At 36.5% G+C, this 22889-nt stretch overlaps 1 protein-coding gene across 1 annotated transcript; it reads left to right on the forward strand.

Moving 5' to 3' along the window:
• The first annotated feature begins 4574 nt into the window (after nucleotides 1-4574).
• On the forward strand, nucleotides 4575-21112 carry DAZL (deleted in azoospermia like). Its single transcript, XM_055321041.1, has 12 exons — nucleotides 4575-5092; nucleotides 8503-8551; nucleotides 11178-11324; nucleotides 11595-11686; nucleotides 12260-12311; nucleotides 12734-12797; nucleotides 12889-13028; nucleotides 14401-14472; nucleotides 15393-15443; nucleotides 16421-16534; nucleotides 17870-17968; nucleotides 21059-21112. The coding sequence occupies exons 1-12, from the start codon at nucleotides 4575-4577 to the stop codon at nucleotides 21110-21112; spliced, it is 1452 nt and encodes a 483-aa protein (XP_055177016.1).
• Nucleotides 21113-22889: the final 1777 nt, after the last annotated feature.

Consider the following 22889-nt stretch of genomic DNA (forward strand, 5'->3'; position numbering starts at 1 on the left):
GCCAAAGGCAGATGCTTAACCACTGAGCCACCCAGGCATGCCTTAAAAACTAATATTGATTGGATCTTGCCCTCAGCTGATTTAAATTGGTCTAGGGTAAGGCCTGGGAATACAAACTTTTAAAAGTCTTCAGATGATTACAATGTACTCAGATTGCATCTTGCACTTCAGGCTTCAATTTCTTGTCACTTTTCCAGATTATCTCTTTTCTCCAAATTCCCATATTTCCACTTTTCCAGCTTTGCATGGTTTCCCCTTCAAATTCAATTACTCTCACTTATTATGCAGAACAATTTGACACTCTACCCCTTAGGTCCTTGGACCTAATTTTGCATATACAAAGATTTAAAAAGTTTTCCTAGTCCAGCCCTTTTCAAAAGTATATAACTTTGTTGCTATGGAAGAGTGTGATGTGAAGTGATCTGTGGACAGTGTTTTTAAGTTTTAATACTTATATGCCTATATTTTAATGTGAATTGCTGAAAAAAAGTAACACAATAAATGTTATTTCATAAATACTACTGCTTAGGACAATGAGTCATTTTTGTAAAATTAGGTAAATAATATAAAGATTCGAAGCAGATACAAAAGTCTTGGGATCCCTGGGTGGCGCAGCGGTTTAGCTCCTGCCTTTGGCTCAGGGCGTGATCCTGGAGACCCGGGATCGAATCCCACGTCGGGCTCCCGGTGCATGGAGCCTGCTTCTCCTCCCTCTGCCTGTGTCTCTGCCTCTCTCTCTCTCTCTCTCTCTCTCTCTCTCTCTCTCTCTCTCTCTCTCTCCCCCTCCCCCCGTCTCTCATAAATAAATAAAATCTTTAAAAAAAAATCTTGAAAATGGTTTGTAAATGAATGAAGTTTGAAAGTGCTTATCCTAATTATAAGCCTTCTATTAAAAATCCCAGGCTTTAGGGACACCTGGGTGGCTTAGCGGTTGAGTGTCTGCCTTCCGCTCAGGGTGTGATCCTAGAGTTCTGGGATCGAGTCCCACATTGGGATCCCTGCATGGAGTCTGCTTCTCCCTCTGCCTGTGTCTCTGCCTTTCTCTGTGTCTTCTATGAACAAATAAATAAAATCTTAAAAAAAAAAAAAATCCCAGGCTTTAGGAATACAAAAGAACTGGCAGGGGAGTTAATAGCAGCCTTTCTTTCTTTCCCTTCTCTTCCAATCTCTGGAGGATAAGGAAGCAATGTAGATTTATTTCTGAATTTATGAATTATGCTACCAGTCTTAATACATTGAAATGGCTACTGATTTCAATAATGGCTACAGATCTTAAAATAATAACATTTCTTCTCCTATTAAGTGAAGATTTCATAAAGCTTCAAGGAAATACCACTAACATTTGAAAAAGTCATAATTTAAGACAAAAATAACTATAAGAATTGAAAATAGGTTAAATCCTTTAACCAGTTAATCTTTGACAATGGGTGAAATTTTTTAGGATTGTGGAAAGCCAATCCACAAACCCACAAAGCCAAAAAACTCCTAAACAGAAGAAATTTTTCAAACTGCCCTAGTGACATCATTGTGAACTTTTTAGAACACCAAAACAAAATAGATCTTAACCAGGAGTATATTAACAGATTTCTCAGTAGCAACAGAAACTAGAAGATAATAGAATATGTTCAATATTCTGAGGAAAAAAAGACAACTGTAAACTTAGAATTATATATGCAGTAGAATTATCTTCGATGATCAAGAGCAAAATAAAAGCATTTTGGCGGGGGGTGGGGGGACCGGAATCTGGGCACTTGCCACATCACACTCCCATTAAAGTAAACTCTGTAAATTTACTTTAGGCACAACGAAAATAATCCAGAAAGACTATTTGAAATATGTAAAGAAATGGTAAGCAAAATATTCTTACAAATGTTGTTGGTCTAAAAAATATGTCTAATTTATGGAACGGAAAGAGGATAAAATTAAGTAATGAATAATAACAATATTTTATAAATTTGGAGGGTTAGAGTTTAAAACATCCCAAGAGGGGCGCCTGGGTGGCCCAGTCTGTTAAGTGTCTGCCTTTGGTTGAGGTCATGATCTCAGGTTCCTGGGATTAAGCCCCCTCTTGGTCTCTCTGCTCAGCCAGGAGTCTGCTTCTCCCTGTCTCTCTGTCCCTCCCTGCCCCCCACTCCCGCCCTGGCTTGTACTGCTTGTTCTCATTCTGTCTCTCTCAAATAAATAAGTACAATCTAAAAAAACAAAAAAACAAAACAAACAAACAAAAAAAGAACCAAAAAACAAAAATCCTAAAAGCTTTAAAATTATTTGAGGTGAGTAGACACATTTATTAGTTTTAGTTTTAAGTTTACATGTTAACATAGTAAAATCGCCTTAAAATATAGAGTGTATTGCTCTGAATAAGTAAACAGTTTTTTAATCTTTTTCGTTGTGAGTGTATCTTGCAGAGTCCGTTCTTAGGAGTATCCTGTTGAACCTTTCATGAAAACATCCCTCCAGGTTGGTTTTATGTTTGTTTCTGCAAGGCAATCCAGATCCTTTATCTGAGATCTTCTGGGGGAGGAGGAAGGGGTTGGGGAATCAATTTCTAGGTTTTGAGATTTTAACAACATGTACGTGTTAAAAATTAAACTCCAAACTCTTATGAGATGCAGGCAATAGGGTTTCAAAATTTCACTGAAGTTTTTTTCTTTTCATCCAGAAATGAAACAAGCTTCCTCATCTACTGGGTGTTTTGTATTTCCCCTAATCTACCCTTTTCCTGAGGATGTCTTTCAGGGACAATGGTTTTCTGTAATATACTCAGCTCCAACTCCCACCTGGAGACACTTCAAACCCTTATTTCCTGCCTGTACACTTCCTTGTCTCAAGTTACAGACTAACAACCTCTTGCCCACACTTCGGATGACCGCCTATCCTGGTTTGCCGGAGACCTGGTTCTCTGGGGGTTGGGGTTTTTTTTTTCCGTGCTAAAACCAGGGAAGTCCAGGGCAAACTAGTTGATTGGACATCTTACACCCCAGCCCCTCATATCTAGGGCTAGAGAAGAGTCACTTTAAGAATACTCTGGTTTTCAGTTTGATTTCTGGCATCTTGCGATTTCCCTTCATTTCTTAGGGGTTTAGCTGAATATTAAAAATAAGGTCAGTATTTTACCCAGTAATACTAGGTGTTGGTAGTGATAAAGCTTTCAGATTAAGGAAGTCCACCACTGTTCCAGCTCAAAAAGTAACATTTAAATGCTTTTCATCAATACAAAAGTGAAGTTTGAGGATTAAAGTCGTAGCCGGTTACCCTCCGTGAGGAAAGAACGCTGCAGTGGTTCCCAAAGTTGCGTGATTTGCTCCACCAACTGCCCTACAGCTCACCCTTGCTCTAGGCCTTGTTTCTCAGACCTTGAGAATGTTCTAGAATTCTCTAAGCAAGCCTCGTTTCCTCCGCTAAGGCCTAGAAAATAAACGCTCGCCCTCACACTCTGAACTCCCTGAGGGAAGAAATGTCTGCCTATTTTCTCGAATCCTGTATCTACCGTATCTGGCTGTTGTCACTCTACTACCACCGACATGTTTCTTCAACTAGTGAATGCCCTGAACGCTAATTTGGTCGGCCCCATCCGAGGTTTCTTCTAATCCAACCCCATCTACCTCAAACTTGACAGAAAGTCTCCCAAGTGTGTGGATTTTGGGGGGTCTCCTTCCCCGTTGTCTACAGACTTGGTTCTATTTTCTATTTCCGCAGGCATTTAATTGATTTTGGAGGCGATGATAGGGATAGTCGTGATCGGGCTAATCCTACGTGTTCGGGGCGCCATTTTGAAGCTAGAGCCTGGACACATTACATTCTTCTTTTAACTTTAACCTACATTTAAGGATGCATCCTCATTCCAAGTGCGCCCCAAAGGCATTTTCGGGGTGATGCCTACGGCGGGGTGTGTGTGAGGGTGGTCTTGTCAGTCTGTCCACCCCACGGCCATACCTCCCGGGCCGCGGAGCGCCGGCCCGCGCGCACCCCCTGCATACCCCCCGCTCGGGGAGCGGGCGTCCCCCCAACCCCCCCGCAGGGGCGGGGGGCTGCCACCCATTGGCTGAGGCGTCTACCACGAGCCCCAGGACCCTGCGCAGGAGCCACCTCCCGGAGCCCCGCGGGCCACGGCCACGCCTCAGTTCGCCAGCACCCCTCAGCCTCGCCGCTCCGCTGCACGGCTCCTCCGCCTCGCCTCGCCTCGCCTCGCCTCGCCTCGCCTCGCCGCTCGCCTCTGCCTCCCCTTAGTCCTCTGACGTCTCTCGCTTTGCCCAGCCGAAGCCGGGCAGCGGCACGAGCAGAGCCAGCAGCAGCCCCTCGGGTGGTGCCGGAAGCGCGGCCTCCACTCCCCCTCGAGCCGCATCAGCGGGAACTGCTAGCTGCCGCCATCATGGTGAGTGGAGGAGGAGGCCTGAGGGGCCCACGCCGGGGCCAGTCTCCCCGGGGGGCGGAAACGCGGCTTTGGCGGCGCGGCGCAGGGGTGGGGGGGCTGACAGCGGGGCCACCCCGCTCCCCTGTCCCGGGGTGCACGGCAGACGTGGCCTGAGAGAAGGGCGAGGCGGCCCGGCCCGGAGGGGTGGCGGAGGGGCGGGATGCCGGCGGGTGTGGGGGGGGCGCGGCCCTCAGGACCTGCTGCCCCTCCGCCGGCGACCACGTGTAGGGCCGCGGCCTTCACACCGCCCCGCCTGCCTCCCGGTGCCACCGACTGGGTGGCGGGGCAGCCCGCGGGGGGCCGCCGGGACTGGGGGGGAGAACCGCGCGCCCGCCCCGCCCCGCCCCCACCCTCAGGCCTCCCTTCCCGCGCTCACCCTGTGGAGAGGAGGCAGCGCGTCTCCCGCGTCATGGCGTCGGGCCGCCGCTCCGAACGCCGGCCGGCGCGGGCTCTGCGGAACTCGGCTGCTGCCTTGGAGGGCCAGAGTTGCCCCCGCTGGTGGTTCCTTCCCGGCCCTCGGACGCGGGGAAGCGGGCGTCGGGCCGGGACTGGAGCGCTTCGGCGGCGGCCGCTCGCGCCGGACCCGGCGTCGGGGGCGGCCTCGGGCGGACGGGCCAGGCCGCCCGACGCCGTCGTGGCCGCGCGCTCCGAGCCGCCCGCGCTGCTGCCTCGTACTGGGTGGGGGAGCACCTTTCGCCCCTAGACAAACCAGACGCGCAGACCGTAATATTTCCTCTCCGCGGTGTGCGTTTCTGTGAGTTTGGGTAAATGGAGCGTTGATTCACCGCGGGCTTCAGCTCTGAGCACTTCTGACCCAACCTTTCGTCACAGATGTTTTTAGACTCTATGTGGATTTATACCATCATTAGGATTCTTCAATTTCAGAACTAAAGGGAGGAAATTTAGTTTATATTACCACATATAAATACTAAAAATATAACTATGCGTAATATTCTCTAATACTTATTTGCGTTGTCATCCTTGTTACTGATTAATTATTAATCACCGAGTTACTCTGAAAAATCCTAATATTTTTTTCTCTCCGTTTTTAGAGGAAAAGAGGGGAAATGCGAATAGCTTTTTTTCCCCCTGATTATAACAGCGTATTAACTCATTTTTATTTTATTTTAACTCCGTTTCATTTTAAGAAGCCTGGTCCGTCCCAGCACCTTTAACCACTGTTCAACAAGTGTTTTTGCTGTATGTGTGCCCTCCCAGGTAGTTTTTTATGAATGTACTGCACGTAGAGAGGGGAACTTTATTTTATAGAACTTGTGCCATGCCACATAATAGTATTTTATTATATTCCCTGTGTCTTTCACCTAATAAATATGGTGGACCTTATTTCAAATATAAATTAAGTTTTGTGACTTCAAATACATAGTGTTAAGACTATATCATTACTTATTTTATCAAATTCTCTTATAATGAGTACCTTTTCTGCATAAAACAATACTGTAGTAAGTATATTTGTCCGATGTTTTGACATGCTTATTCCATTGATCACTGAAATTAATTGCCAGCAATGGAAACAGCTAAACTGGGTGGGTGTGGAGAGTTATGCCCATTTTATAACAATTTTAAATTGTAGTATATCTTTCCAAGTTAGTCTTAATGGAACCAGGTTACCAGTATGTTTTCCCACTGTATGTAGAGTGAGCTCTTCTCCACGTTCTTTCGATAATTTTTAAAGTTGCCAATCTAATAGCTGGAAAATACGTTTTGATGTGCCTTTTTTTTTTATCTTTAATGAAGTTGAAGTCGTTAGCTTTCAAAAAAATTTTTAATAGATTTTTAATGCACCTTTCTATTTGGATGTTTATCTTTTTAAAGGATTTATAAAAACTATTAATTCCTCACTTATAGTGGTAAAAAAGAATTGGCTTTATTCTCTAATTTCAGTGGAATGGCTGTTTCATTTTAAGCCTGATGTTAGCTTAAGATTTCTTCAACAAAGAAGATTCTTCCATTTTACTTAGGTTTAAGTGAATGCTGCTTAAGTGAATTGTATTTAAAAAATGCATTGCTATATTTTTAAAATTAAGTGAATGCTGTATTTTTTAAAATGCTTTTTTCATTAAGGTGAATTACAGTTACAGATTTCCTGAGAATGAACCATCCTTGAGTTTTCAGTATAAACTGTTAATTAATATGTTTTTAAAATCCTGCTGGAATTTTACATCTCTGTGTTAGGGACAGAGGTGAACTATTAGCTTTTGATTAGGTTTTATTATTTAGGTGTTGGTTTTGTAAAATGGAATTTTTTTCAATTACGGTGTCTGAATTCTTTATTTTTTATTTTATTTAATTTTATTTTTTTAATTTAATTTTTTATTTTATTGTATTTTATTTTAGTGATTTCTACACCTAGCCTAGGGCTCAAACTCACAACCCGGAGATTAAGAATGTCTGCCACTGAGCTAGCCAAGTACCCCTGAATTTTCTTTCTCCTATGCTCTTTCTTCTGTCTGCCCTTGTTTCTGTGTTGGTGTCCTCCATACACACCCCCTACACGTGCACCAGTTACATTACAGCTTGAAAAAAACTCCTAGTGAAACTGAGCTAAAAATCAAATATTCTTTCCTTTCCTAAGACTTTTTTTTTTAATTTTTATTTATTTATGATGGGCACACAGTGAGAGAGAGGCAGAGACACAGGCAGAGGGAGAAGCAGGCTCCATGCACCGGGAGCCCGACGTGGGATTCGATCCCGGGTCTCCAGGATCGCGCCCTGGGCCAAAGGCAGGCGCCAAACCGCTGCGCCACCCAGGGATCCCCCTTTCCTAAGATTTTTAAAAATTGACTTTTTTCTAGAAAGCTGGCCATTTCATCGAGATTTCCGTATTTATTTCTAGAGACTTTATACATCACATTCTCCTATAATATGGGGTCATACACCTTTTTAAAAAGACAAATGTAGATTTTTGCTTTCTTGTCCTTTTTCTTGCTTAGCTTTGTTTATTGTGTGGATTTTTTCCCCCTAAGAGTCCACTCTTGGATTTACTTACGAGGTTTTATTCTGATTTTCATTTCCTAGTTCACTTTAGCATCTTTGTCTTTTTTTTTTTTTTTAAGATTTTATTTATTTATTCATGAGAGATAAACAGAGAGCGGCAGAGACACAGGCAGAGGGAGAAGCAGGATCCCTGCAAGGATCCCAGTACGAGACTTGATCCTGGAGCCCCGGGATCATGCCCTAAGCCAGAGGCAGATGCTCAACCCAGGTGTCCCAGCCTTTTTATTAGCTACTTCTGTGGATAGAACTCTGATGACTACAAATTATAGACCTTTTTGTAGTCAGTTCTAGATCTTAGATTACTTGCATGTAGATACAATAGTTGAATGAAATAATGTTAAAGAGCTGACGTCCCAAGAACTTTAGTGATTTTTTCCAGCTTTTTTGTTTATTTTTGTTATTATTAAAGTATAACAGGGAAAATATTACTGTAAATAGTAGTGATAAGATTGTGTACATAATGGCCTCCATGTTCTCCCCTACTTAAGATCCTAGCATTACTCATCTCAAAACCCACCAACTCATTTCAACTCATTTTGAAGGTATATACAAAAAATAATTACTTCTTATATTTAATTTACGTGAAACTTTCTGTATACTATTGATGGTTAATATTAATACTTGAACATCAACTTTTTTACTTTAGTCTATGCATTTATTTATGGAGTATTTTTAGCAATAGTTTAAAAGTATTAAAGGTTGTTTTTTGGTTACAGATGTTGTATATGTAAATTATAACTACATGTAAGTATACACTAGAAGCTTAATTCCTGATCAGTCTTGTTAAAATGGAGTACTTTGCTTACTTTGTTAGCTTTGAGTGCCACCTGCTGGTTGAGGACTAAGACAGGATAGTGCCTTAAGATATTAAGACACTCGTAAAATGATTTGATGAATATTATATTTAATATCTCAATTAACCAAGCAGTAAATATCAAAATCCCAAACCAAAACAAACTTCCTATAATATATAATGGCCTTTACCCTCCCTCAATTATTGCTTAGTGTCTCAAGTATCCATTTTATTTCTGTAAATAGAATATGAGAATTAGAACTTCGCTTTTTGATTCTAGATACTATTACAGGTTTCTCAACTGTGACTCTGTTGATATTTTGGGACACGTAATTTCTTGTTGTGGGATGCTGCTTTTGCATTAAAGGATTTTTACCATATCCTTGGCCTCTACCACCAGATACAAGGAGTACCCCTTAGGTGTGACAACCAGAAATGTTCCTGGACCACAGAATCTCCCTGGGTTGAGAAATAATACATTATAATAACGTCTTATAATCTGGCACAGTTTTCTTTCTTTTTTTTTTTTCTGGCACAGTTTTCTGGCCTGATGTTACACTTCTGAATTAAAGTACATTCATCCATTGTTCACAGACAGATAATACTAAATAGCTTGTCAAAAAGAAAGCTTTCCAAAGTTCATCCACAAATGAAGGGGAAATTGAGAAAGAGAAAAAACTATAAGAATTTCAGAACCACTGTTCTGTTCTATTTGTTTTGAACTTTTGAAAGAGCTAACTAGAAAGGATTGGTAAGTTTTATAGTGAAGAGAAATCTAGTCAAGTTTCAATAGTTCAAGATGCCTGGCTTATGTAATAATAGACCCATGTAGAAACACTAAAATTAGAAAACTAAGAAAAAAAGATAAAGCTTCAGAAAGATATTTTTATACTACTTTGTTGTCATGAAATATTACTATGCTATAGTTACAGAAAAGAATCAGGAAGTACGGTTACTCTTAAACAATGCAGGGATTAGGGACACTGACTCACCCTCCCTCCACACACATTCAAAAGTTGGCATATAACTTTTGACTTTCCCCAAAAGTTAACTGCTAGTAGCTCACTGTTGACTGGAAACCTTACTGGTAACATAAACCATTGATAAACACAATTTGTATGTTATTTGGATTATATACTGTATTCTTATAATAAAGTAAACTACAGGGAAAAATGTGATTAAGAAAATCCTAAGGAAGGGAAAAATGCATTTACAGTACTGTATTGTAGTTTTAAAAATATATCTGTTAATTAGAGGACCTGGGCAGTTCAGATCCTTGTTTTCAAGGGTCAGTTGTATGTACACAAATTAATAAGAGAAAAAACAAAACACATTTGGTGATTGACAGTTTTGATTTCATCTCGAATTAGTATAACAGTTTGTAGAATTTTAAATTAACCAGTAACTTCTAGTATCTAACAAAATAGGAATTCTATCTACCTTAGTATCGTTACTAATTTCTATAAAAATTACTGTGCTCGCTTTTTAAAAAGTAGGTATCAGTTGGTTTCTTTCGTCTTTGTTTTTCTGTATAAGAGGAACTGTAATAGGTTTCTCTCTCTTGCAACGGTTCATATTTCCCTCTTAGAACCAATAAACCCTTCATAAATGAATTCCAAGTAAGTGGATGTGCCATAAACTAGTTCCTTGAAGTTCCAAATGAAATTAGTTGTTAATAATAAAATATCTACAAAATAAATAAGCAAATGGTAGAACCAGGGAAGAAACTTTTTAATCTATTGAAAATAAATTCAAATAACAGGACACTAACTTATATTTGCATTTCACATTATACTTTACAAAATGAATTCACAGATGTTATTTCACTTCTTTCTCAAAGCAATATTCCCAGATATAAACAGCTGCCAAGTAAGTGGCTTATAATCTAGTGAGGGACATGAACCTAGATCTGACTAAATTTTTGTTTCACTATGCTATACTACTTTTCCAACATATATATGTTACCAGTAAATTTTGCTTCAGAAAAGTTTACATTAATCTTAGAATGGAAGGACTTAAGATAGAGTTCTGAACCAGAATCCAGAAAAATAATGAGTTTCACATGTGAGTCTCTTTATCTGAAAATAAAGATAGTACCATTTATTTCTATCAGCCCACTGTGAAAATTAGAATTATCAGTTGGATTGATCTGGTATTACTGAAGAAGGAAAATGTTATTTCAAAAGATACTTTGAACATACTAGAGGAAAGGATTATAAGCCTTTTTTAGCAGGACCTATGGTATGTGAGCAAATAATGTTTTCATGACCATTTCCAAAGTAAATGCATACTAACACATGGAGTATTTAATTATAAAATCCATGTTAATTTTGGTGACTAGAAAGAGGAGGCAAAGCAAATTGGTTTAAAGCTTTGATGTGTGTTTTTGATGCAATTTTTTTTAAAGTTCATTTATCTTTTTCAAAGATTTCCCATGATTTTTAATAAGGTATTCAGTGAAGTGAAAATTTGCTTACTGGCATATAACAGGATGACTTTAATAACAATTTTTACAAATCTGAACTTTCCCGTTCACGAACTCAGTATAAAGTCAGTATTCTACTTTAAGATATGATGATGAGCAACGCTGAGTTTAAGAAGGTACTATAACCTTTTGTTAAAATTTCGTGCTGATCTATTCTAATTATTTTGTTTGTGGGTGGGGGTGAGAAGGGGCAGAGGGAGAGAAAAATCTTAAGCAGACTCCACAACCAGCATAGAGCTGACATGGGGCTCAAGCTCATGACCCCTGAGGTTATGACCTTAACCCACTGAACAACCCAGGTACCCCTGGTCTGATTATTTTTAATCCTAAACCTGAACTAATCTTAATCTGTACTGCTGGCCAATTTACTATTAAAGTAATTTTGTACTTTAAATACAAAGTGTATATTTCACATCATGTGTGGTTTTTACATGAGTATCTAGTGATGATAACTACTTTCCAAATTACAGTCTGCTGCAAATCCCGAGACTCCAAACTCAACCATCTCCAGAGAGGCCAGCACTCAGTCCTCATCAGCTACAACCAGCCAAGGCTATGTTTTACCAGAAGGCAAAATCATGCCAAACACCGTTTTTGTTGGTGGAATTGATGTTAGGGTATTGTATTTCTATTTCATTTATTTAAAAAAATATTTAGTAAATTATGGGATTTGGGCTCTGTTGTAAACTTAAGGTTTTTTTTTTGGTGCTTCATGTAGATTTGGAATTGGTTTTCAACCTATAGAGACCACAAGTATCTTTGACAAAGATCTACAGGTGGTTTGGGGATACTTAGGGGAGATATTTCCTCATCTTCAAATCTTTAGAGTGTAATTGAAAATTTTGAATGCTGAATTTTTACGCTTGAAGTCAAATTCTTCCCTGTAGATGGATGAAACCGAAATTAGAAGTTTCTTTGCTAGATATGGTTCAGTAAAAGAAGTGAAGATAATCACGGATCGAACTGGTGTGTCCAAAGGGTGAGTAAAACATGTTTGGTATGAATGAAGTATTAAAAACATCTGAGCTCTAGTATCTTTATAGAGTAACATAAAAAAAGAATTCAAAATTTGTTTTCTTATATTTGTATAAATTTGTTGCTTTGTTCCTTTCGTATATAGGATAACAGTTGGCTATCAGCTCTTCTATTTAGTCATTTTCATAGTGTTTGTATATAAACATTTCCCATTTTCGTTTATTTTACTTAAGTGGATTAATCAGTTTTATCAAAGTTGTTTTCTTCATGTATTATACAGTATCTTAAATTTTAACCATCTTACCTTAGGTAATAAATTCAGGTTCATAGATACGAATTTTCTATTAACAAATGATGTCCCACACTATTTTAATCCTCACACATTCTGACATAGATTGGGGAAGAAAATAAAAAGCAGTAAAATTTATAGAGGATCAATCGTGTACATCTAACAAATCTTTACCTCAGTATATTCTTCATTCTTTATCATTATCACTTCTGTCAATTATTTCATGGAATACTAGAAAAGTTTTATACTGTTACAGTGTTGATTTTTATACATTATCTGTCTTTCTAGCTATGGATTTGTTTCATTTTATAATGATGTGGATGTGCAGAAGATAGTAGAAGTAAGTAATCTTATGGCAAAGTCTCCCTCAGTTTAAGGATGCAATGTTTAGTGTTGTTTGAGTCCTGAATATATATAGCCTTGTATAAAATATAGAAATAAACTTCTTGTTTGAAATCCAAACCTAGAGGAATCTTGTAACTTGTCAGACCTGTTTATTTCTAATTGGACATCTGGCTTCATGACCTAGAGACAGGAAAGGTTTCAGACAGTGTAAAGGTTTTTGATCAAATTCCAAGACTCCTTTCAGTACTTGAGTGGTGAGGTTAAGGTAGCTTCGTGCTGATAAATTCTGATTTAGTATGTGCTTATTATTGATCCTCTCTGATGGTAGAAATTTTAGAAGATTGGAATGTTTACCAAAGTCTTGGAAGTGAAGACTTTGAAAGTGAATTTAATTTTATTTTATTGCTTTATTTTCAGTCACAGATAAATTTCCATGGTAAAAAGCTGAAACTGGGACCTGCAATCAGGAAACAAAATTTATGTGAGTAAAGAGAAGAATTGTTTTTGTTGACATGTGTAGCTTTTCAAAAAACTAAAAGTGGGCATTGTTTTTGTTTTATTCTTTAAAAAAGGTGCTTATCATGTGCAGCCTCGTCCTTTGGTTTTTAATCCTCCTCCTCCACCACAGTTTCAGAGTGTCTGGAGTAATCCAAACACAGAAACTTACATGCAGCCTCCAACCATGATGAATCCTATAACTCAGTATGTTCAGGTAAGAATTTTTTTTTTAATTAGTACTGGAGACTTTATTGATATGGACACCTTAAAAATGAGTCAGTCTCACTTTTTACTCTCTGTGACATAAATTGTAGAATTTCCGTAATAGTGATAATACTGTCTCTTTTTCAATACTTTGAGTGATGGTCAAGGAAATTTATTACTTTTGTTAGAAATTTGTTGTTCTTAGTGTTTTTTCTTACATCAGACTAAAATCTGCTTATATATAGTTTGTAAACCTTTATCTTAGAACTGACCTCTGTGGCCACAAAGAACATACTCCTCCATTTTCCCCTCCATTGATAACTCATAAAATATCTGAAGGTGGCTTTTTTTCATGTATTTGCCTGGTTTATTCTTCTCTCAGTTTGGCAATTATAGTTACTGCTTACTTGCTGTGATTTTCAGATACCTTCTCACACAGATTCCTGACTTCTGGGTGTATTCTTGTTCTAGAATGGATAGGTTTCTGATGACTGAACTGTATTTGTATATTCTGTGAGTTTCTGGCATATAATTTGATTAGTCCTGGTTTCTTTAATATTTGAAGTGGGATTTGGAATACTTAAAATCTCCTATTGATAAATAACATTGATTTTCTTTTTCATTTTACTTCAATTTAAAAGACATTTGCAGGAAAAGAGAAATAGTGAAGTCGTTCTGTAGTGTCTCTCATTTGTTTACATTTTTTCCATTTACCTGAAATGTAGGATATATCTTTTATTATTTTTCTTGCTCTAAGCATGGTTAGAAGAAAATCTCTATTTGTTCCTAACATTTACTGTGAGGTATTACTTACTTGGGTCTATTCATATATGGTATTAATAGATGATTTCAGTCAGTAAGTATTTATTGAAAGATGAAAGGCATTCTTTTTTTTTTCTTTTTATAATTTCAGGGTTATGTAGAAATGAAATACAGAAAGAGCCATAAAATGTGTAGGAGGACTGTACATTGACTACACATTATCCCAAAGGAATACAAAACTGCTTAAAAATATTTTAACAAAGAAATAACAGATGTGTTAATAAGAGTTTAACATGGAAATCTATCCTAATAGAGCTTTATCACCAGTGTAAGGAATAAGCTTCCTACTGGGGATAAATATACAAGTAAGATAAATACAGATGGGCGCAAAGTCAGTCACTTCCCTTATTTTATCTCTTCCTTTTCCTCACCCAAAAGACTGACATTTGAAAGAGAATTTTTCTGTATGAAGCCAATCACTCCAATAGAATTCTGAATTTGTATATAGAAAAATAAGAGTTCTTTATTTTCATACTTCGGTTGTATTGGGAATAATACTTCTGTATAGTTTTCAAGAATTTTCCTTGTTAATGCATTCTTTCTATAAACTTTTTTCTCAGGCATATCCTCCTTATCCAAGTTCACCTGTTCAGGTCATCACTGGATATCAGCTGCCTGTTTATAATTACCAGGTAACTTAATAGGGAACAAAATGATTTACTTTGGAATACTATCTGAGTCCTTTATTTATATACATTTATTTTATTGTCATTTAAACTAGTTGAGTATGCGCAAAATAAAGTTAGAATTAGGAATTAGAACCTTTATTTAGAAAAATAAAAACCTTTAGGAAAAAAGGGAATTTTTTTTTAAGATTATATTTATTTATTTATTCATGAGAGAGACCAAGAGAGGCAGAGACCTAGGCAGAGGGAGAAGCAGGCTCAGTGCAGGAAGCCCGATGTGGGACTCGATCCTGGGACTTAGGGATCAGGCCCTGAGCTGAAGGCAGATGCTCATCTGTTGAGCCACCCAGGCATCCCATGGGAATGATCTTTTGAAAAAAATATACTTAGCACAAAGTTTTCTCTTGTACTGTCTTCTAGGATTTGGTGTCCTCTTCTATATTTCAACATACATTCTTCCATTTTTGCTGTCAAATAGCTGAAATGTCCAGATTGACTTTTCAAAGTTTTTCTAGTAGGCTAGATAAAAATAAAATGATTTCTCAGTTCTTAGAGCACTGAATTCCAGTTATATTTGGTAGTGTTTATTCTAGCTGACTACTAGAAGGTGCAGTTCTCTCAGTTTCTACCATAGATATGACTGTATCTATGACCCATAACCATTATCTTTGGTGATAAATTCAGAGAACTATTAAGCCAACACGGAAAATTCAGAAGAAAGTTAGAGTTTGTATGTGAAAGTAACAAACCTTCAGGTATTAGAAACCTAAATTACTTCTTTCTTTCATTGTTTATTCTACTGTAAGTTCAAGGATTCAGCTTGACAAATACCTCAACGTTGTCTTTCACATTTCTGAAAACATGTAGGAATGGTTAACTAATTGTTACTTCCTCTCTCTCTCTCCTTTTTTTTTGTTTGTTTTAAGATGCCACCACAGTGGCCCGCTGGGGAACAAAGGAGTTATGTTATACCCCCGGTAAGGTGAATTAGCCAAACATATACTTCCTTTTATTTATCTTTTATTTTTTTAGAGAGGGGGAGAGAGCAAATGGAGGGGAGAGGCAGAGGGAGAAAGAAACTTAAGGAGGCTCCATGCCCAGTGCGGAGCCAGATGTGGGGCTCAATCTCACAATCCCAAGATCATGACCTGAACCAAAATCAAGAGTTGGACACTTAATGGACTGAGACACCCCTTCCTTTTTCTTATTTTAAAATGTTTTCTTATTTTAATTGTTATAATGTTTCATGGCCTTTTGCCATCACATGTATGCCTAGAAATATTTTTTAATTTCCCTTTCACATTATGTGTTATGTTTTATTAATTTCTTGTCAACCCAAGTATATTCTTCCATGCAAGAAACTGTGCTTTTTGTTTCTCAGGTTGTTCTTATATGCTTAAGCCAATAGCTGCTCTGCATACAACAGGTGCTAAATTATATATAATCCAAGAAAGGTAGTATTAATACCTTTGCTAATTCTAATTCAGTGAATTTGGAATTAGTATTCAATCTGTCTCTATTTTTCTACCCATAAAAAAAATCTGTTGAAGACAAGCGAATGTTTTGTTAATACTGGTATATATTACATGAGAAATAAAACAAGAGGCTGTTATCTCTATTAAACACTTAAGCCTTTGTTACTTTTTATCAGCATTGGACCTTTGAATGATATGAGTTAAAATCCTTAGGCACTGGGAAATTCTCATTCTATTACTACATGTTGGAGTTTCTTTTTCTTAGAGCCCTTCTAATCAGATTTTGTTGAAGTTTGGAAGACTTTTCAAAAGACTGACTTAGTGAATTTCACCTATTCAGTTTAGTTTCTGAAATAATGTAAATTGAACTTCAACACAACCCACCTTTCAATCCTCAGTATGAACTCACTTATTTTGAAGAATATGTTGTTTAGAAATGTATCTAATGTACATCTGTTTATACTTCTGTCATAATGTAGGCTTATACTGCTGTTAATTACCACTGTAATGAAGTTGATCCAGGAGCTGAAGTTCTGCAAAGTGAATGTTCAGTTCATGAAGCTACTCCGTCCTCAGGAAATGGCCCACAAAAGGCAAACATCTAATTTTGTTTATCTTTATATTCTCACAGTTATTTTTTAAGTATTAACAATGGCCCTTTGAGACACAAGCTTCTTTTATCAAATTTAAATATGGAAGCCAAAATTTACAGAGCTCAAGTAACTGACTAATAATTTGGCAGTTTTTGTAAAAATCGATGAAATTTCAGGCACCCCCAAGCTTTCACTGTTTACATATAGTTTCTGATTCAGTCGTCTTTTTCTCTTATATTTGCATTGTTTTTTAAGCCATACTTTAATAACTATTAGCATAACTTGGTGGAATGCAGTAGACAGGTGGGTTTCTTCAAGAATTCTCTCTTCAAAAGAGAGATTAGTATGAATTTACCTTTTTTGTTTTTTTTTTTTTTTTTACCAGTTTAAACATTTACTTAGCTAAGTAATAGTATCCAATTGTTTGTGGCATTCTCTCCATAACATTCATTACATATGATAGCAGCTCTCAAGAGTGGTGGAGTCTGTCTTGATAATTGAAATACTGAAATAGGTGGAGTTGCTTCTTTTTTAATATTAGAACGAATTCCTGACAGTGCTCTCTTCAGTGCTCCTGTTTTCCTTGAATGAGTGGGAATGTGGAAGTAGGTGATGTGGTGGGAATGTGCATAACAACCTTGAAGGTTTCCCATTGGATTGTGTGAACTTTGTCCATGTGTTTCTCAGTGGAAAAAAATGAGAACTGCTGAACTATAGAGTAAAAAAGATTCCTTGATCTGAGTGATGATTAGAATAGTTATAATGACCAGTTCCTGGATATTTTTTCTTGGAATGTTGAAGTTCATTGTTGCTTATCTAATAGGAAAAATTAAAGAGCCTTAAGCAAATATCTGAGGGTTTTACTAAATTGAGCTTTACAATCGATACTTAGGATTCTGAAATATTTTAAAAATTTCATGAAAAGGTACATATTAAGTGACATGTAATTACATGAAAATGTAATGTATTGTGCATTACATTCATAGTCCTTTATGGATTACATTAAGGGTTCTTTAGGGAAAAGTACATGTATTCTATTTTCTTTAAAAAGCTTGTTACAGGGCAGCCTGGGTGGATCAGCCATTTAGCGCCAACTTCAGCCCAGGGTGTGATCCTGGAGACGGGGGATCGAGTCCCACGTTGGGCTCCCTGCATGGAGCCTGCTTCTCCCTCTGCCTGTGTCTCTGTGTCTCTCTCTCTCTCTCTCTCTCTCTGTCTCTCATGAATAAATAAAATCTTTAAAAAAAAAAACCTTGTTACAAAAAATAAAAAGCTTGTTATAGTGAGTAAAAGCTATAATCTTTAGATTACTGAGAAAACTTCCATTTTTTTCAGAAATCTGTGGACAGAAGCATACAGACTGTGGTATCTTGTCTATTTAATCCAGAGAACAGACTGAGAAACTCTCTTGTTACTCAAGATGACTACTTTAAGGTATGAAAAAAATAGTATACAGAATAAAAGGCATATTGTCAGCTATGAAGCATATTTTTTTTCTGTGGTATACACATACATTTTGAGATTATATAGAGCATTTAATTTAACATTAATTGAACATTTTGGCATTTGACTGTAAGTCAAAAAACCTTTGTGAGTGAGTTTTACCTGGCCATGTATTTTATGCTGCTCAAACCTTGATACAGCTTGTCCTTAGGGAAGAAACCTTTAGTAGAAGCTTATAATTGAAAAGGTTTGTGTAATAGAAGAGAGTTGGAAGAGAATATTGGCTTGACAAATGGAAAAAGAGGAAATTTTAGGTTCACAAGGCAGAGAACATACCTTGGATACCACAGGTTCAGTTTCATACCACTGCAATAGGGTGAATATGCAATAAAGTAAGTCAAATGAAATTTTTTCCCAGTACATATAAAAGTTATGTTTACATTGTACTGTAGTCTATGAAGTATGCAATAATAGCATTCTATATAAAAAATACAGTATGCCTATCTTTAATTAAAATATATTTTATTAAAAAAAACAAAAATATATTTTATTGCTAAAAATTGTCATCTGAGCTTTCTCAGAATCACTGATCACAGATTACCATAACAAATAGAATACTAATAATAAAGTGCAAAATATTAAGAGAATTACCAAAATGTAACACGGAGCAATTGCTGGAAAAATGGTGCCAGTAGACCTTCAATGCAAAGCTACAAAACTTTAATTTGTAAAAAATGCCTTATCTATGATATGCAGTAAAATGGGTGACACCTGTGCATGGATATTAAAGAGAAGAAAAGAAATCAATCATCCAGATGACATACTTGAACAATGTAGGGGGAAAAGATGTAAAGTGAAGCAGTGAAAAGAACTGAGTAGAAAATGAAAATTGATTCAGAGTTGGTGAGATGTGGGTGTTTGAATTTAAGAAAGTTCTGGTTTCTGATCCTGGTTCTGTCACATTGGACAAATTACTTAAGTCTTACAAAGGCTCTAGTTTTTACAAGTCTAAAATGAGACATAGGACTAAAGGTTCTTTAGATCTCTTTAATTCTGAGTCTGTGATTATGGAAAGGAACTAACTAGTCACTCTAATAGGGACAAGAATATTGTGATTATTAGTAAAGGGAAATTTGTTTTATAATAAGTTTATTAAGATGTAATCCACGAACCATGCAATAAACCTATTTAAAACAACTCCATTTTTATAGTTATTCAGAGTTGTGCAGTCATGACCACAATTTTGGAATATTTTAATTAGCCCTTCAGCCATTAAGTGGTCACTTTTTATTTCTTCCCAACTCCTCTACCTCTAGAGAACCACTAACTGCTTCTTTTAGAAAGATTTTCCTATTCTGGACATATCATATAAATAGAATAATACAATATGTGGACTTTTTTTGACTGGCTTCTTTCACTTAGCATAATGTTTTTAAGATTCACCTATGTTACAGTGTGTGTAAACACTTTATTTTTATTTATGGACATACCACCCTTTGTTTACTCATCACTTGATAGACAACTTGGGTTGTTTCCACTTTCTGACTCTGATGAGTAATGCTGTGAAAGTTCATGAATAAGTTATTCTGTGGACTTAACGGTTTTATTCCTCTTGGGTATATACCTGGGAATGGAATTAATGAGTAATAATAACTATGTTGAACCTTTTGAGAAATGGCTAGAATTTTTCCAAAATGACTATACCATTTTATATTCAAAGGGGAGTTTTTTAACCATGGCTTTGTGTCTTAAAACAGGGAAAGGAGAATAGCTTTTTTCTATCATTGGATGGACATAGGATGAAACTTACAGTCTTTTTAAAAGGGTATACTAAGGAATTCCTATAATACAGAAGAGTAGAGCCATAGCAGGATTAAGTTCTTAACCATTTTCTCAAGAGAGAAAGTAAAACATATTTCTTTAACGTTGACATTTGTTCTTTTATTGTCTCATTATATACAGACAGTATAATTTAAAAGGAAAGAACTAGGATTGTATGACAGCCTACCTCGCCCAAAGTACTGAAGGTTAAATAGTAACATAAATGATTTGTTTGCAAAGCAGAAAGTAGTCTTTAAACTTGAGTTTTCACCTGATATTAGGCAAAAGCTTCACTTTGAACCTTCAGTTTTCCGTCCCTCTGGGCTAGGAGTCACAAGTTGGTAGTTTGAGGTTGTCTGGTATATACACCTATTTTGATTAGCTAAATGTTACTTGTTGTTTTAATCAAATTTGAATGCATTGAGGAGGGCATACACTGTTTCTTTGTTGTCCTTACATTTTTTTACATCCTACCTTACCTGACTTGCGAAGATACTTGAGTTTGTGACCACTTTTCTGAGCTTTAACTGAAATAGGATATTATCCTATTGACAGATTGCATAATTTCCAAAAGCCACTATTCTTTATATGACAACTGAATTTTAAGTCTCTAGGAAGAGGGCACAGTTAATCTCTTAGAGAAAAGAAAATGTCATCGATGTTATTGGTTCACTCCACTCCATTTGTTTTTTAAGGCCTTACTTCATAATATCTGCACACATTTGCAGGCAACATAAAGTGAAAGGAAAATTTTACATGTATTTTTTATTTATATCCTCATTTCCTAAAGAATGATAGATCTTCATCACAAGTTAAGGATATGCCTTTAAATATGCCCAAGCTTTTATTTTTTAAACTAAAAACAGCATTTCAGTTTGAAGTGATGTGCTGTATTCAAGCTATGATTTCTACCAGATGCACTTGTTAGTAAAAACAGTACTTTTAAAAATTATGTTTTCCACCAGCTGTCTCTGGGGCATCACTGCCAGATCATTAATTAAGAATCTTCATAAAATGATACTGACTCCAAGTCCTCTGTTTCTGAGTTTACTGAGATTTCTTTTTAAATTAAATTGTTGAATAAAACTAGTCATTGATACATTTGTTATCTTAAAAGTTCAGGAAGACTTCTCAGAAAGGATCACTTTTCTCTTATTTATAGTTTTAAAAACCCAAAATAAATGCTTTAAATATTTTGCAACTATCATAGTGATAATAATTTTCAGTGAAGTAAAAAGGACTGTTTCTGTTTTTTTCTAGGATAAAAGAGTGCATCACTTTAGAAGAAGTCGGGCAGTGCTTAAATCTGTGTGATCCACTTTGCTAACTTTCTAGTCTCATGGGAAGTTGCTCGTTTTGAATATTAAGAAGAGACTGAAAGTTTTCACTATTACAGAAATTTAATTCTGAATTTTGACCAATCACACTCAGACTTTCTTATAGAAGTTGTATTAGATTGCCTAGTTTTACTTTACATTGAAACTGTTCTTCATTAGATGTTTATTTAGAAACTGGTTCTGTATTCAATATATAGTTGAAAGTAAAAAATAATTGAGACTGAAAGGAATAACTAACATTTATCTGTAAGGATTTTTTTTTATTGAAATTGACATTTTAAGAGTTTAAAAGCAATTGCTGATTTTCAGGAAATTATTTTAGAAAACCTATTTTGAAAGGTCAGAATTTTGATATTTTGAATTCAAGCATTTCACTTCTCTGACAAGTACCTGTGAACAGTACGCTATTTACAGTATTCTTTACATTTATGATTTGTCTCGAAATTTACCACAAAAGCAGTTTGTAAAACTGTATTTTTAATCAGTGGAACTCAATATATAGTTAGCCTTATTGAAGTCTTTCTTGTCTAAACCCAGTAAAAGATTCTAAACAAACAGTCCAATCAGTGGGTCTTATGGTTATTAGTTCAAAATACTTGTCTTTTTATCTAGATTCCAAACATAGATATCCTATTTGATTGGGATGATAATTAGGATAACTAAAATTCTGAGCCTAATTTTTTTAAAGAATCCAAAACAAACTAAACTTTACTAAGTACGTAAGCTTCTCAGTGAGTTACCATTCTCCTTTTATCTTTTAATTCTTTTCCCTTGAAATGCTAAACTCAATGGCTGTATCTTAAATTGTGCAAAATACTGGTATTAAAGAATGCTGAAACTTTTTTTATGTTGCTTAAAGGTTAATCAGAGTACCTGAAAGGAATTGTTTCTATAAAAACATTAAAATATTAGTTATTTGTTAAAGAGCAAATAGATTTTATTTTTGCTTGTTAGTCTATTTCCTTTTTTAAAGTAAAATATGTTTAGAAGAGTCAAAGTAGTTGTGTTTCAAAACCACTAAAGTTGTGTGTATCTCAAGAACATAACTAGAGCAGAGTTAACAATCATTTCTAGATTAGATAGTCTCCTTGTTAAATTGTGACAGATAACTAGAGCCTCTTTGCTGTCCCTCCAGTCTTGATTTTTTCAGTTGGTGGCACCATTCTTCTAGAGATTTGCTCCTAGAATAGGTGATACAGAGAAGAGAAGTAGCAACATGAACAGTTTGAGGGCTAAGCCTTGGAAAGGTGACAATGGGATAAAACCTTTCTAAGGGAAACACTTGTATCAGCATCATTTGACCTGCCATTGAAATGAGTTTAAAGTGGCTTCTTAGCCTTTCTTTTCATTGGTCCCTTCACTAAAACATGGAGACTCCATTTAGCCCTAATATAAGGCAACTACCATGGGCCATATCATCAGTCCCCATAGTTGTTTTATAGTCCCCAATAATTCTTACTCTGAATCTGAAGAGAAGAATCTTTTTGCTTAAGGATCCCCAAGAAGACTTTCTCATGCCTCAGAATTTGAAAATGCCCTGAAATTTGTCCTTTAAAAAATTCTCCACACTTTTTATTGGGTGTGCTGTAACATTCTTACACGTATCATTCTGTGATTAAATTTCCAAGCTACTCTAAATGGTACCTAAATTTGAAAGAGCCTATTCTAATTATCCTAGTATGACCTTAAGAAAAGTAAGAGAATAAACTTTATTTTTCTGCTTTTTTGTTGGACTTGAAGTATTTAAAACAAAA

The sequence above is a fragment of the Nyctereutes procyonoides genome, unplaced genomic scaffold (assembly GCF_905146905.1).
Source record: "Nyctereutes procyonoides isolate TBG_1078 unplaced genomic scaffold, NYPRO_anot_genome, whole genome shotgun sequence".
In the NCBI taxonomy this organism is placed as follows: Eukaryota; Metazoa; Chordata; class Mammalia; order Carnivora; family Canidae; genus Nyctereutes; species Nyctereutes procyonoides.

Bases quoted from the DNA above. Each gene is read 5' to 3' on its own strand.
- DAZL (XM_055321041.1), top strand. From the start codon at position 4,575: ATGCCGGCGGGTGTGGGGGGGGCGCGGCCCTCAGGACCTGCTGCCCCT. The intron at 11,325-11,594 runs GTATTGTATTTC...TCTTCCCTGTAG, and splicing joins TTGGTGGAATTGATGTTAGG to ATGGATGAAACCGAAATTAG. The intron at 15,444-16,420 runs GTAAGGTGAATT...GTCATAATGTAG, and splicing joins GGAGTTATGTTATACCCCCG to GCTTATACTGCTGTTAATTA.